This window comes from Falco peregrinus, chromosome 1 (genome assembly GCF_023634155.1).
Source record: "Falco peregrinus isolate bFalPer1 chromosome 1, bFalPer1.pri, whole genome shotgun sequence".
NCBI lineage: Eukaryota > Metazoa > Chordata > Aves > Falconiformes > Falconidae > Falco > Falco peregrinus.
In genome coordinates, this window is record NC_073721.1 from 117,199,977 (window position 1) to 117,215,561 (window position 15,585).

A 15,585-nucleotide genomic window follows, 5' to 3' on the forward strand; every position below is an offset into this window, starting at 1 on the left:
AATGACAAGTTATCTGCAAATGCTGAGATTCTCAGAGTTCAAGCGTTACAGTAGGAATGATGATAGACCCTTGGGTCTCTATAACATGATAAATGAGATTGCTTAACAACTGAGCTCCTTGTTTAGTTGTTAATAACTGTGTTCTTTTTCCTTCACACCACGTTGTTACAAGCTGTATATATGACATCTGCAACTTGGAGAAGTTTACAGAAGTTTTTTTGGCAGAAATTGGCCACATGGATTTTCTAATCTAATTGATACATAGATCCTTTTTTTTTTTTTTTCCATGAAAAATATTTTGCCTCCATTTCTTTTTTTTTTTCTTTTTTCCGCATTTTAATCAGAAATTGAATATTTTTTCCTTACTTCATATATTCTGGGATGCAGGTTGAATGAAAAGATGCTGTGCAGATCTTTACATCAACTGGTCTTGATCGGGATTAATGGTCTCGCATCTTTCAGTAGCAAGACACATGAGCACGTTGCTTCTGTAGGACTGGTGGCAGTTTCTAAAGCTGTTCTGAGAGCTTGCCTTACAGTGCTTAACCTTTAACCTAGGTGGGATGCTTAATTTTTGATAGGGCTTACAACTAACAAGTTTTGTTGTGAGTGGAGAAACTACTTATTTTGCTGCAATGTTGTTTGGTTTATGCTACCTGTGACATGACAAAGGAACTTACAATTCTTGGATGTTATAGTAGCAGTTAACAGTATAAACCCCTATGGTTTATCTCTCACAATGAATGATTTAATTATTTGCATTTTAAAGGTGTTCCCCAACCAAATGTAACATGGTTCAAGATGAAGGATATTCCACAAAGCAATTCTTTCCTGGTTTTGAATGGCTCTTTATTTCTGAGGAATGTTTCCTATGAAGATGCAGGAACATACACTTGCAGAGCAAATAACGCTCTCGGAAAAGCTGAAGCTGCATCTCTTCTCCACTTAACTGGTAAGTGCTAAATGAGAATTCCTGACTGATAACAACAGTGAGCTACTTTGATTATGAAGTTTAACCAATAAAATAGTTGGAGGGATATTTAACGCTATATTACGAACTTGGAATTTTCAATTGTATCTGACTCCCTGGGATGTGTTCTCTATTTTGTGTTTCCTGTAATACTGTATCTAGGTACAGATGGTTTGACTTGTGACTTCTTCAAAAGTTGTTCCATCTTCTTGCTTCCAGGCAACAAATATCTGCCCTTAGAGGCAGGAGACACATTAGAAGACTAAATCCACTGTAATATTGCATTGTTCCTAGTGCTTTTATCTAGGGAAATGCAGCAGGCTTGAGTTATTCAGAAAATCTGCAGGGAAATGCAGGGAAATGAAAGCAAAGGCTGGTTTTGGCTTTGTTGTGGGTTGTTTGGGTTTTTTTTTATTATTATAGAGGCCAACAAAACTTAGGGACATGGAAAACAAAAAATTCTGAATATGAACTGCTAAGTCTCAGAGTAGAAAATGTAAAGAAAAACTCCATTGAAATGGCTCTATTGTAAGTAGATTTATAATGTTATACTGTATAATACAATCATGCCTGGCAAATAGCTCCAATAAATGGATCATTCAGCTCTCGAGGTTAACTTTCTCACCACTTTGCTGTATGAAGTACAACGCAGTTACACATGGCCAATCCCGTTACAAAGGCTTCTTTCTTTGGCACACACGTGTAAGGCAGCTTAGAGTTGTTTGGATCTGTTGGCCAAGGAAGACGTACCAAAGACATAATAGGAGTCTCTGTGTCAGGATGAGTGTAGACTGGAGCTCCCTTCTTGGTTTCAGTTTTCATGGAGAACATCAAAACTTCACATGTTCCAGAGAGGAATATTATTATAATGATGTGACTGGGAGGACTGCTCACAAGAGTCTGAACTTCGTTTCTATTCCTCGTCATATGACGTTAGTTTAATTAAATCTTGAGTGGAGAGGAGAGGGCCAAATGCTGCAATTTTTTGGCTGTGCCGAAACTGCAATGAAATGGGATGACTCCTGGTGTCAGAACTTGCTGATTGCCCTGACTCAATGTTGTCTGAAGCAACATCACGTCAGCCTTTTGGACTTCACTACAGCAATTACTGCCTGACCTGGGGCAGTCAAGCAGCAGAGCAAAATCTGTGCAGCCTTTCTAATAAAGGTTCCTAAGGACTGACAGGGCAACCAGCCTTCTGCCTGTGTGGCACTGGCCTCACAGGTTCTGCGGAACCTCTTTTGTCCCAGTGTTTACAGAGACAAGCAGGAGGCTTTGCACAGGCGTTCCATACTGAGGAAAAACGTTGAACATAAAATGACCCACAGAATTTAGAATATAGCAAAAGATTTAAACCGTTCTGGAAGAATCATAGGTATTATGCACATTCATTAAAGCAGAAATGTTGACTAAGTGGCAAGAACTGTGTGTTATTGACAGATTGCCCACAGTTTTGGCAGTTATTCTGTCTGGCATATGATAAAAAGGAGGCGTTGCTATAGTGACAGGCATATGATTCTGCATACATTATGCTATCTTTATGCATAATGAGATTTTAAAAGATTTTCTTCTTTTTTCTGCTGTAGCACTCTGTCATAATTCCACATAATGGACCAGAGGAATTGGCCTGATTCTTCTGAGAGAATTATTTTTCTTAAAATTTCTGTACGTGAATAACTGGTAATGAAATAATAAATAACATTGTCACAAGAAACAAGAAATACATCATACATCCTGTAAATCTTGTTTTTACACTAAGTGTTACAGGCTTATTTTTCTAATAAATAATATTCAATAAATTTGAATAAATTAGAAACTTGCATAAACATCATAAATAATTTCTGCATTTCCCTGTTTACAGATCTGAAGTATATTTGTTAGACAAACAATTTGACTACATAAATCCAGTTAATCCTAACAAATTCCAAAGCGCCAATACCTTTCTGATTCATAACTAGCATGTGGGATAATTTCATACAAATTTTTTATTAACATCATGATTTAAATTGTGCTAAGAAGATATCTTATCTGTGTTACAGAACAAAGACTTACAGGGAATAATACTCTATTATCAAAGGGAAGCAGAAGAAAGCGTGTCCTAATGGCATCAGGAATTGGTACAAATGTCAGTGTGGTGCCTGGAGATCCACTAAGAATAGGTATGTTGTATTTTCTGGTTTGTCATTTAAATTGTATTATTTATTCATTTCATTAAAATGGAGGGAGCCCCATGGAGAAAAATGAGTGTTATTCTGAAGAGTCTTGGTTTGGTGACATTCTGGATTTCCTAACCATATCTCAGCTTTCTGCTATCATGGAGGGACCCTCAGAGTAAGAAACACAATTATTTTTTGATTCAGTTTTTCAAAAAATGTTTTTAAATGGTGACCCTTTAGGAATCATCTAGGTGACTCACCATGAGACTAAAGCTGCGTAATTTCTCTTTGAGCTTTGGTTGAAAATGATGGGAGGGGATTCAGCTGGGCTCTAGAACAGTTTATTTTTCTGTCTAAAATGAATACCTCTGTTTCCATCCCTACTTGTTTGTGTTTGTGTTTGACACCTTTCCAAAACAGATAGAAACACTTTCATTAAAAACCTGTTTGCATGTTGCAGAGTGTGGGATGAAATCTTCATTCCTTTGAAATGATTATTCCCCCCACCCATTTTGTTCATATAGAAGTTAAGTTTGTAAGAACTTATTGAAAGGGAAAATATAAAGAGCTGTGGTAAGTATACATCAGCTTACACAGCTGATACCCCTCAAGGGGCAGTCAGGATTTTGGGCTGTAGCTTGGACTTCAGTGAATATATGCTATGCATGTTCTTGTTTTTATTTAGACTGGCAAGGTCTTTTACGTGGAATCATGCAGTCATACATGCTTTGTACAAACATTTCAATGTGTTTAGAAAAACCTGCTTACGTGCTGCCGATTTTTAGGTTGCCCAGTGCTGCCCAGCCACAGAAACACAGTTCACTGGCTTTTTGGAGATAGTCCAGTTGAAGAAGTTAAGACCTTGGAATACCGAACCCTGGTTGGGGGTCGTATCCTAGAGGTGAACACCAGCTCTGGTCAATTTGCTGGACAATTCCAATGTTGGACTTCAGCTAGTGCAAAACCAATGTCAGTTTGGGTAAATGTCAAGAAGGAAGGTTTGTTGAAAATTATATGACAAATTCTTAAATTTTAAAATATTTTCTTTCACTCTGTAAAGACTTTCTTGCAACCTAACGTGCTTTTATACATAGAAAGTAATTCATAAATACATGTTTAACTTCACATACGTGACTAGTCCCATTTAAATCAATAGGCAGAGTTGGAAATCGGTATCCTCAGAGTTGGAAATGAGAGTTAATGTGCATTCAAATGTCATGTGGGGGTTCTCATTTCTTACCTGTGTAGCTGGGAAGCTGCAAGAATGTTGCCTGATTCAGTGTCTTGCTCCTTAGAGTTTTAAATCAGGCAGGTTTTTTCAACTTCCCCCTCAACGTACCATACAAACTGCTGCCATGACAGCCCGCCAAACTGAAACAAAACTGACTTTGAGGTCATCTTTGGAAATACATTAATTCTAATCATCATAATTTTAACACAATTGTCATATTCCAGTGTCGTTATGATGACATGGTAGCCACCCTTAAACACATCAATGTATTAGGGCACACTGCACACTCATCTATTTCAATGTTAAGTTTTCAAGAACGCTTTGCAGTGTTCTCCAATGTAATGTGCTTGGACAAAACTGCATTTCTATTAGTAGGTTATAAAACGTGCAGCTGAGGATTATAGATGAATTCAACAAGGATCCTACATACGGACCAGTAGGGCAATAGGCTGTATCTGCGAACATTTTATAAAGTTTTAAAATTTTGAACTGCTTTAGAAATTAATTACATTATAATTGGATTTTAAAAAAGAGAGTTAGGAACTTAGATCCTGCTAAGAGTGGCAGCAAAGCACCAAACTCCATTTGGTAGTTTAAGAAAAAAGTAAAAATCTCTAACCAGTCAATACCCGGGGAATGCAAATCAGGTTTAAAAACAAGTATCTGTTGAAAATGAAAGTTTTTGTGTTTTATCTATTAACCTTTTAATATGATTTGGCTTACCGGTTATGTGCAAAGGGCTCAAGCAGTAGGATCAGATCTTGCAAATCCCCTACACTGTGTAAAAGTGTATTCTTAGTGACTGACAGTGGATTACTTTTACGAGTGAGAATAGTTCTGGGATGCATGGGGTTGCGGGGTCAGTCACATTTACAAAGTAATTTTTCTGAAACATATATATGGTCAGAATATTAATGAACTGAGTCAGAAAATATCCTAATAGCTTACCAAAAGAATACATCCAGGCCTTGGTCCTAACATAGAACTCATTAAAGCTAGAATTTCTGAACAGGTCTAGCCAGATATCGAACTATCCCTCTGTAGTCTTTCGCCGGACTGCCTTTTGGTTGCCCAATACCCTTTCCAATCAGGCTGCTCGGTATTTTGGGGAGATTCCATTTTCTAGTTGTGAGCTTTTATTCTGGTTGATGCTTCTTTAAATGTTTCATCACTGAAATACCCATGCATTTGTATGACTGCAAAATCTCCTTTGGTGGTTTTTGCACAGTAGGCATATTGAGGGCACTTCTGAGCAGTATCATCCTAGTTAAACAAACAATACAGTCTCTCCATCATAGTTGCAGTTGGTAAATTTAACTATTTCTACTTTGAAAAAGGCCCTTTTGTATTATTTTAAGAAACCCAGAAGTAATAAGGAAACATTGAAAAACAATAAGTTAAAGAATTCATTATGTGCTGGAAGAGTGAGCCTGTGGACACAGCTGGTAGCTATCAATTATTCTTGGTTATTACAGAAAAATCTGACTCCTTCTGTGATCACATAAAAATCTGTCAACATTGCATAGTACTTCATCTTTTACCAAGTGTCAAAAAAAAAAAGTTGTGGGGGAAGGGGTAACTGGAATTGCGACTAAATATAAAGGTAGTAATTGTTAGAGGTGATCGGTTTTTAATATAAAACGCTCTTTTAAACAAATTCTTTTTTCATCTTACCAGATGCCTCAGTGGCAAATTATTTATGCATTAAATACTTTTCTATAGTTTAGTACAGGACTCTCTTAAATCCTGAAATTATGTGAAGTGTCTGGAGTAAGACGAGTTTTCTTCAGAATAAATTTACTGTAGAACAGCAGGAAACCTAGAGAGCCTGATTTACAGTTTCCTCTTTTTAATGCTCATTGTATAAAAATGTTATGAAAGTTTTAAAAGAAGTTCATCAGTTCCTACTGTGAGCCAGGTCCTGCCCTTCATGTGCACATATGCTGATCCCATTTGCCTTCTAGAGAACTTCACGCTCACATGTAAGAGCTGAACTTGCAGGGAAGCCGAGTAGGACTGAATCCTACTTTGGCTTATGGTCCCTTTTCACAACGCTGAAATACTCGCTTTTCTACAGAGGATGCAGTATCTCTCTAGCTTACAGAATATCCTGCCAAATCAATTAAAATGTGACACAGTTACAATGTATAGCGCCTCGCTCACACTACTTGCCATTTCTTTTCTTAGATTATAAATGGGAATATGCTGAGTGGAGTGCTTGCTCTGCTAGCTGTGGGAATTCAGGAACCCGCTCCAGAAGGCTACAGTGCATGAATGCAGAGAAACAGAAAGTAAATGCATCACTATGCAGAGAGCTGCAAAAGCCACTGATCGTTTACCAGGCATGCAACACAGAGGACTGCCCTGCCAGGTAAACTCCCTTCTGCTCTGTTTTCATGTGCTCTCTGTGTATTAAAATGCACTCACAAACCTCCTGACATTGTGTTTATTACTCGAGTCTAAAACGTAGGTTGTATTTCATCATGAACCCTAAAGTGTGAGAGATGTGAAAATGGATCACAAGCAAGTAGGGGAGCGCTTGATTCAGCTGAATAAATGAGATCTGTGCAAGCGTCCATGCTGCTGCCACACGAACACCTTAAAAGCTAAGCTGGAGGTCTCTCCGAGGCATTGCGATGCGCTAGTTTTGCAGAATCTGTGCCAACACACAGAGAGAAAACTCATCATGTTACAAGCAGCCAGGATACTCTGTGCTCACCTCCTCTCCGCCCGAGCCAGCAGAGCTCTGAGTAGGATGTTTACTGTGGAATGTAACGCCCCTCGCCACGGAGTCACACTCCTTGCATGCCCTTCCCTGCCAATTTTGTCACTGGATCAGCCGGGTACCTTGTGATCTAGGGGCAGAAAATCTTTATATCACAGGGAAATATACCACAACATCTGACTCTAAAAGCCAACCCCCTGCCTCCAGGCTCCTTGAGTTGCACTGAGCATTCCAGTTCAATAAGGCGTTGCTCTAGGTTTTTAGCAGGGAATCCCCACAGGAGTCCTCAAAACAAGTGCTTTCCGCTGCTTAAAGGAATTGGCCATCACTGTCAGCAACGTAAAAATCCATGAGGAATGAAAAGTCATGCATGCGTTCTGGAGTTGTCCCTCACTGGAAAATGTTTGGAGAGAAGTGTTAAGACCTTAACTGACATTGTGGGAGTGCATCTTGCCAGTACGTTCTAAACTCTGTTCTAAGTACAGAAAACATAGCAACAGATAAATATCAGGAGAAATTTGTTTATATTTCATTATTAGCAGCCAAAACCCCAGATCATCTTAAATTGTGAGTCTGAACCCCAGCCAGCCCATAAGAAGCAAACTTTTTGCCAGTGGAAAAATACTGAAATAGAACGAATAGTTTGAAACATACAGACTCAGTTGCAGGTTTCCTTCTTAAAATCCAGCCATTCAGAGCAGATGACAGTTAGGAGGATACCGGAGGGCCCAGGGCTCCCCCGGCACGGTCATGCCTTTTCGGTTGACTGCAGTGCATGACTTCACCATCTGATTATCACTGTACCCAGAGTATTCACCACAAAAAACCATCAGTTGTTTCATACGGCCAAACAGACTGGCACATAAATTCTCTCTTATTAAAATGCTTAGATTTATTTTGCTTTTAATTTGGCTTTATATATTTACCAGTCGAAGGGGATTATGTGTACACTAACATCATTAACTCTATGTTGAATTACACATGTATGCCAACATACAAATTGTTTTTCTGTTATGAAGTATTCCGTGCTTCCTATGTAGGAAGAGCATAGAGGAAGTTGCCTGGAAAACAGCCCTGGGTCTGGTTTCTAGTGCCTCTAATCTCCCCCTTCCCTGTGATTACTGACCTGGGAGGGAAGTGCAAAATATTTAGACTTCCCCTTCCATCACCCCACTTACCTATTTCTCGATCTTCTCATCCCAAGGCCACTCTTCAGAAAGTATCCATCAAATCATAAAGGCTTTAGATGTACGGGCAGTGGCACGGGCCCTTATTACTCAAAGTGTTTTGCAGGTGTTTAATCACTTCTCTCCAGCACAGCACAGAAGTACAGTTAAGCAAGTGTAAGGGTTTAAGAATGTACTTCACTTGTGCTTTAAGTGTTTGCCAAATTTGGCCTGACTGACTTGCTGTGCATGTGCTGCGCCAAATGTTTGCAAAAATCCTTGAGCTTTAAAAGGGAGAAAAAGGCAAGATCCAGGCTGTAAAAGATTAATCTTCCTTGAATGGATATAAGCTGTTTGACCGCAAGAAAATTAAATAATTGCTAAAGAGAATAGAATATTTTTCCCGTTATCACAGTTGTGCTACACATAAAGTCCCATTCTGTATTTTTAACCTAGATTTATTAAAAGATCGAGTCAAATAAATGGTATTACCACCTGCTGCTTCCCCAGTATTGTTCGTAGCTGCCAAGACAGACTAAATCTTTGCAACTTGCAATCAATAAATAACACGTTCTGCTTGAGCCATTATCTAGCAAGATCTTGATGTGGTAAGTTTGGATGAGTTATGATGCCTGTTGCCTTAATAGTAACTAAATCGATATCATTCATTTTATGAGTTATGGGAAAGTAGGCTGACCTTCTTTCAGAAATGTTAAGTCCAGCAGGGTCTGTAGGGTTTACCTAGTATAACCTTTTTGGGTAACAGGCAGTATAACTTCTGTTAGCATACACTGAGCCACAGTTATCTTAGAAGTCATCAGTGAACCGAATTTATAAGATCTTGCTTAACTGAAAAAGCTGATCCTACCTTTTCTCACCTCTAAAACTTGCAATAACAGGTTCTTTTGATTTTTATTTGCAGTCACTGCAAACTACCAGCAAGTTTGCAGTGCTTTCATAGTTGCTATAAAATTGTCTCTGCTGTCTGTAGGTGGGTAACTAGCCCGTGGTCTGAGTGCTCTGCATCTTGTGGCAATGGATTTCGCTATCGACAAGTAACTTGTCAACAAGTAAAAGCCAACGGCAGCGTGCTGACACTGCTACCAGATGCCTGTATACACAGAGACCGCCCTGCGGGAAGGAAACCCTGTCTGGGTCATTTGTGTACAGTGGGGACAATACAGACAAAAGGCCAGGCAAGTTACAGTGTTCTTCTGGAAACTCCTTATCAAAGTGTATCAGTGTCCCCATACCGCTGGCTGAACATCTGTTCTCTTGCACAAAGGAAGAGCTGTGTGGCACTAGTTGTAATTACCTTTCAGACCAGTGAACTACAGATCCTGGTGGGGTTTTTTCATTTGTGATGTCTGATCTACTTTTATATGTTGAAACGTGAACCCAAACCTGAGTATTAGTTTCAGTGTATTCTATAAGCTAATCCATTACTATGTATTCCATTTTAAACTAGTATATCACTTTTTTTGCATTCTGAGAACACGTTTGCATAGCTGTACTTCTGAAGATACATGACTGTCCTTCAAAAGCAGTTGCCACAATATTTAATACACAGAACTCTGCTTTCTTATATTTTGTTTCTTCATTTGTGCAGTAAACTTGTGTACATATTGATATGATGTTATAATTATTGATACAATATTTACTACTCAACGAGCAAAGTAATGAATTAAGAGAATTGCCACACTCCTGATACAGGTATTAGTAAGGCAAGGTTGCGATTGTCAGAGCTACAGAAAGAATGTTCTAGCTCTAGAGGTGTGAAATGATGAAAGCATCGACAATGGATTTAGCTTAATGAATAGGTAAGGAAGTCAGTATCTTGGCAAAATGGGGGACAGAGAATCCAAAACACCTAGTCCTTCCCAGAACTGAGCTGTGATAGGGTTGAAAAAGGAAAAATACAGATCAAAAGTTATGCCCGGGTTGTGTAACTGGGTAACTGCCTAGAAGGGCAATTCTGCTGTTACTAACTTGGTGGTTTCTTTTTCTTTCCCCTGACCCTTTTCTCTCACTTTTTAGTGTTCTGGTCGCTGTGTAGGCCGCCCTGTAGGTTTACAGCATCGTCACTTGATATGTCAACTTCATAATGGATCTTTGGTGCCCAGCTCTTCTTGTGATGAAAGAAAGAGGTATGCAGTTTGCAGTAGTTGCAAGTTAGACTCTTTGGAGGAACAAATTAAAGATTTGTTCCTGTATTGTCAATGCAGGATAAATATGCAAATTCTTATGTACACAAGGAAAGGAGGTAGTGACAGTCATCCCTGTGTATACGCTGGATGAATTCAGGAACCCAAGGAGGGTAATGGATTTGACCAGTGTCCCCCACTGTGCTAACGACAAAGCTAGAAATAGAGTGAGAGAGTCTTGATTCCCAAAAAGAAAGTAGAAATTGGAGTCACTTGTCATAACTTTTTTTACTACTACTAAACTAGATCTCTTCTGGTATTACTTTTTATTCTGGTCTACTGCTGCCCAATTTTTATAAAATGAGTTTTCCTGGGCCTTATTTTGTGGACCATGTAAATTGGTTTACTATTTTATGATTACTGAAATAAGGTGTACTTCTCTGCATATATAGATCTCATTCTGCCTCTTAGTATGTACTTACGAGGTATGTAAAAAACCTCAACGATTGAGAAGATGTGACTTTTTACTTCAAGGTACACATTCTTTCTAAAAACTCTGTTATTTTGTTTTACGCTCTTTAAACAACTCCTTTAAATATGGAAAGTATGGGCTTTACACCCTCCCAGAATCTTAATCAGTGGATTTGCTGGGGGTTATGCTATAGCACATGGATGGATGGCAGTCTCTATAAAACACCGAAATCTCAAAGGGACTGAATTAAAGGCAAATTAAAAGTGAACATGGAGGTCTGGGGGCACAAAACTTTGTTGCAGACCGAATGTGTAGGCAGGACAATGAAGAGCAGGGAATAAATGGGTAACAAGTACATACATGGGAATTGTTACTATATTTCTAGATTACTGAACCCAGCTGCTCATGTTTCTTGCTATAGAAGAGCTTCTGAATTGTGAGCATTTTAAAGCATTTTTGCTGCACACACAATGAAAGAAATCCTGGCTCCACTCAAGTACATGGTGAAAATTCCATTTACTACTAAGAGCCAGGATTTCACTTTGGCAGCTTCAAATATTCAAGGAGGTTCACTGTCAGCATAGAAATACTGTGTTCAGGAGAGAGGTTGTGCGTGAAGAACTTGCAGCATCCAGAATGAAACATTTCAGGGTCTGTTAAGTTTTCCTTATGTAAAAGGTAAAACATTTTTTCTATCCCAGGGTTAAAGGGTTGGTTTAAAGAGACAGGGCCTTGTCTTTTGTTTCCTCATGAGTGAGGCATGAGAAATGGGCACAAAATGAAATACAGGAAATTTAACTTAAATATGGGAAAAAACTTTTTCTTACTGTGCAGGTTCTTAAACACTGGAACGAGTCACCCAGAAAGGTTGTGGAGTCTCCGTCCTTGGAGATGTTCAGAACACAGGCAGAGATGGTCTCGAGCGCCCTGGTCTAGTTACACAGTGCTATGAGCAGGGGGTGTGGACTAGTCAGTCTGCAACAGTCCCTTCCAGCGCCAGGTCTGTCCTCTGTGAATAATGGGTTAGCACAAAGGTCCACAGTTACCTGCCATCTGTTTTCCTCCACAGGTCTCCTGTCAGAAGAAACTGCTCTTCGGAGGCATGTGATGTCTACTGGCGGACAGGCCCTTGGAGGCCTTGCAGTGTGGACTGTGGGAGTGGATTTCAGTCAAGACGAGTGTATTGCGTACACAGAAAGAATAACAAACCTGTGGCTGATCAGTATTGCGGCTGGAGGAAGAGACCACTGACCTGGCAACACTGCAATGTCACATCCTGTGGCAGTATGTAAATCTTTATTTATATATGAGCGTAGCAATAGTCTGTAGCAGTTATATTAGAAAGTGACTCACGGTTGTACACTAATGATTCTGCAAGCATTTGATTGTACATCAAAGGTAAAACTATCCTCTCCAAGGAGCACTTCATAATCCTGGTGTTATTTTTCTCTGAGTAGGCCAGTTTGATACTAAAGCCTCAAAAGCACTTTTAGAAACAGGATATTTAGGAAGCCGTTTTATGCAAAGTTCCCCACATGACTGTGCCAGTTGTGACTCATAAGTCTCTGAGCAAGCTGTTAATTCCTGAAAGATGGGGTAGTTTGCTGAAGCAGACAATAGGTAAATGAATGCAGTGAGATCACACCTCTTATTTGTGACCTAGTTTAGCTTCGAATCCGCTGTTGCCAGAAATGCAAAGTAATCACTGAGCTCCCAGAAATTCATCAGTTGTTTACAATTATGATAAATTCTACTGTTTATCTTTTGTCCATTATAAAGCCTTTTAACGTTTAAATATATTTTTCAGAAGGTGAATGCAAGGATACAACTCACTACTGTACATTTGTAAAGCAACTAAAGTTATGCTTGATAGACACCTACAAACAAAGATGTTGTCAATCATGCCAAGAAATGTAACTCTTCTGTGGGAAGTTCATGATGCTGCAGTGAAGAGAGGAGAAGAGAGGTTCATTAAACTAGCCTGCCTAAAGTATATACTTGTAAATAAGACATTAGTCATAACAGTTAAATGGAAACATGGGGCTAATGAAAAAACAGTACTGCAGATTGATATGCTGGACAGGGTATTTTTTCTGGGAACTTTTATTATCCACTCTTTGCAATGGAACTTTTAATGCTTTAAACATTTTCATGTCTGGATTAGGAAGATAATATCATGGCGTGTCATCTGTAAAATTTTACAGGCCATCACGTTATAATTTCATCAGGGGAAAAAGCATTATCTAAAAGCACCAGATAGCGTTTACTGTCCTCAACTTATGAGAAAAACAAAGTCACAAAACCCTTTGAAGAATTTTGGAATGGAGCAGTTATTGACCCCTAGGTTTTGGTTTTATTGTTTTATCAGTTTTAACACAATTTTTAAATTTATAGAAGCTGTGGCTTGTAGCCGTAAAATTTTTGGCAGTGACTTAATTTTCATAAACAGCTTGAGCTTAAGGGTTGATCTCACAGGATGTGTTTTACTGATACTAGCTGTCAGATGGATACACAAAAGTACATTCAGTTTTTCGTGCTTGTATTTATGTGTATGCAGTAAAAGACACTGTAGATGCTAGAACAATTTTCAAAACAGCAGTAGATCTGTTTTGAATAAATGAGGTGTCATTTTCCATTGTTTCTGTTCTTCTGCTCCAGTCACTGAAGTACAATTGAAGTTCTGGCATGATTAGACTTTTCTACTGATTTTAAATTAGATACAAGGCTTCCTTGTCAGAGCTGTGAATGAAATGTTTGTGAGCACTGTTCTCTTCCACATCAAGTCAAATGGGGAGCCGATAACTGGCCGAGCACGGCTGTCAGATTTTCTGTCCTGAATAAATTTATTCCTCCCTGGTTAATGGGGGAAAAATCTCCAAAGAATATTATTAATTATGAAGATAGACAAGTGCAAGAAATTTATTCTGAGCAGTTTTCCATCAAGATGACTTTTCATCATGGCCATTAACCGTTTGAGTGTTTTGCAAGTTGGTAAATTCTGATTATGCTATTCCCGGGTAAATTATTTTCCATGTTGCAGGTGGTTTCATTAGGGCTGTAAGCAGGGAGAACCCCATAGGAGGCAGCAGATAGATGCGTTCTTTTCTTTTGTAGTTTCCAACTACTGCACATATTGGAGGCCTGAATGCTTGTATTGACTTGGATCTTGTGTTACATTACTGAACTATATTACACGCTAATTAGTGGGTATGCTGGAAGAACAGTTTTAGTAACAGCATTCCTGCACAATGGGTTTGCGTCACTGAAAATTAGATTAGCACTACTGTATAGAAAATGTTTAATGTGGACTATTGTGTCCAAAGCTGACTGCAAGGAGAGGATATTCCTGATCATTACCTTTTTAATCAGCAATGGGTCTTGATTGTTTAAGCAGTTTTTTAAATTAAAAGAAAACCTTTGTAAGATACTTTTGTAGATATTTATTGTCTGATTTAAAAGTGCAATATTTTGTTTTGTACAGTGTTTAATAAAGATTTTTGGACATATATTTTTTCTTATTACCAAAATTTCTTATTCATGTTTTTCCTTTATATTTAAAGTTTTCAAATGTTAACACATAGCATTTTTTTGTTGCTTTAATTTTGTCTTTGGTTAAGTATGCATGCTATACAGAAGCAGTGCTGTAAATGTTTGTTACTGCAACTGGCATGACATTCCTCTGTAGATTATTTTATTGCTTTTCCAGTAACTGAAGATTTTAGCTTTCTTGAATGTAGTTTTGATATTCCTGAAATAAAGTCTAGTTTGATTATTCAACACTGTGATTACCTAGAGATTGTTTATTACCATGATTTTCATGGTAGCTATGCTTTCATTCCAAATGTTATTTTATCAGCCTACTATGTCCATAATTCTGGGGTTTCTTCCAAGCTAAGATTAGTTCTTATTTTTGACAGTTTATCAAACAGCTTCTCAGCTTCACTGACAGTCTGCTTTGCGCAGCTATCAAGAGGCAACATAGATATAACCTGACTAAGCGGGGAAGAGAATTTGCCAGAATCCAAACAAGTCAGCTCTGACTCACTGGAATCTAGAATCAGACCTTCATGTACTGCACCAAGCAGAGGTCATTTAGATCCAACAGAACAATTCTATGCTTCATATTTCGTGGCTGATGGGAATAGCTACGTGAAAAAAACTTGTTTCAGAATATCCAATGTGTAATATCTTTAGGAAGAAGACTCTCATAAACAATATGAACAAGGAAAGCCGTAAAAATTTTATTAAATTGAAAATAAATGTCTAGCAATGAAACGGTGTTTCAGAGTCCTTCTAGATGGTAACATAGGCAAAGGTGCCCTTAAAAAAATAAGTTAACAGAAAAAAAGTCTACTTAATTTTCCTTTTGTGTCACCAATGCATTCTTTCTGTGCAATCTTTAAAGAAAAAAAAATGCAGTACAGCAGTTCTGTGGAGCATGCTGTATAGCATAGTGTGTGCCAAGCACTTACAGCAACTGAATCCATTGGTAACTTTTTCACTTTTACATCTTGGTTTAGCATGACATCATAAAATGCTTTTTTAACAGCTGTTATTTTGAGAAATACTAGTTTTCCAGCCTGCTGTTCATTTTGCTTGCATTTCAGTAATATGTTGCTTATGAAAATGCTGACCTCAAGCACTGAATACTGTCTGAAGGCTTAGAAGATCATTTCATGCTTTTCCTGGAAGCACAATCAGTAGGTTGTAGCTCTTTGGAC

At 38.4% G+C, this 15,585-nt stretch overlaps 1 protein-coding gene across 3 annotated transcripts in view; it reads left to right on the forward strand.

The window, feature by feature from the left end:
* ADAMTSL3 (ADAMTS like 3) overlaps nucleotides 1-15,068 on the forward strand; it is a 203,300-nt gene extending 188,232 nt beyond the window's left edge. For 2 of the 3 annotated variants that reach the window (XM_055811101.1, XM_055811091.1), the window contains 8 exons: nucleotides 770-952; nucleotides 3,010-3,129; nucleotides 3,912-4,124; nucleotides 6,545-6,728; nucleotides 9,240-9,444; nucleotides 10,286-10,395; nucleotides 11,934-12,148; nucleotides 12,672-14,641. In XM_055811101.1, the coding sequence (XP_055667076.1) occupies nucleotides 770-952; nucleotides 3,010-3,129; nucleotides 3,912-4,124; nucleotides 6,545-6,728; nucleotides 9,240-9,444; nucleotides 10,286-10,395; nucleotides 11,934-12,148; nucleotides 12,672-12,781 (1,340 nt within the window). In that variant the 3' untranslated portion in view covers nucleotides 12,782-14,641. Of the gene's footprint in view, nucleotides 1-769; nucleotides 953-3,009; nucleotides 3,130-3,911; nucleotides 4,125-6,544; nucleotides 6,729-9,239; nucleotides 9,445-10,285; nucleotides 10,396-11,933; nucleotides 12,149-12,671; nucleotides 14,642-14,781 lie in introns of those variants that run through there. The other variant, XM_055811105.1, reaches the window with a different exon arrangement.
* The last annotated feature ends 517 nt before the right edge of the window (nucleotides 15,069-15,585 follow it).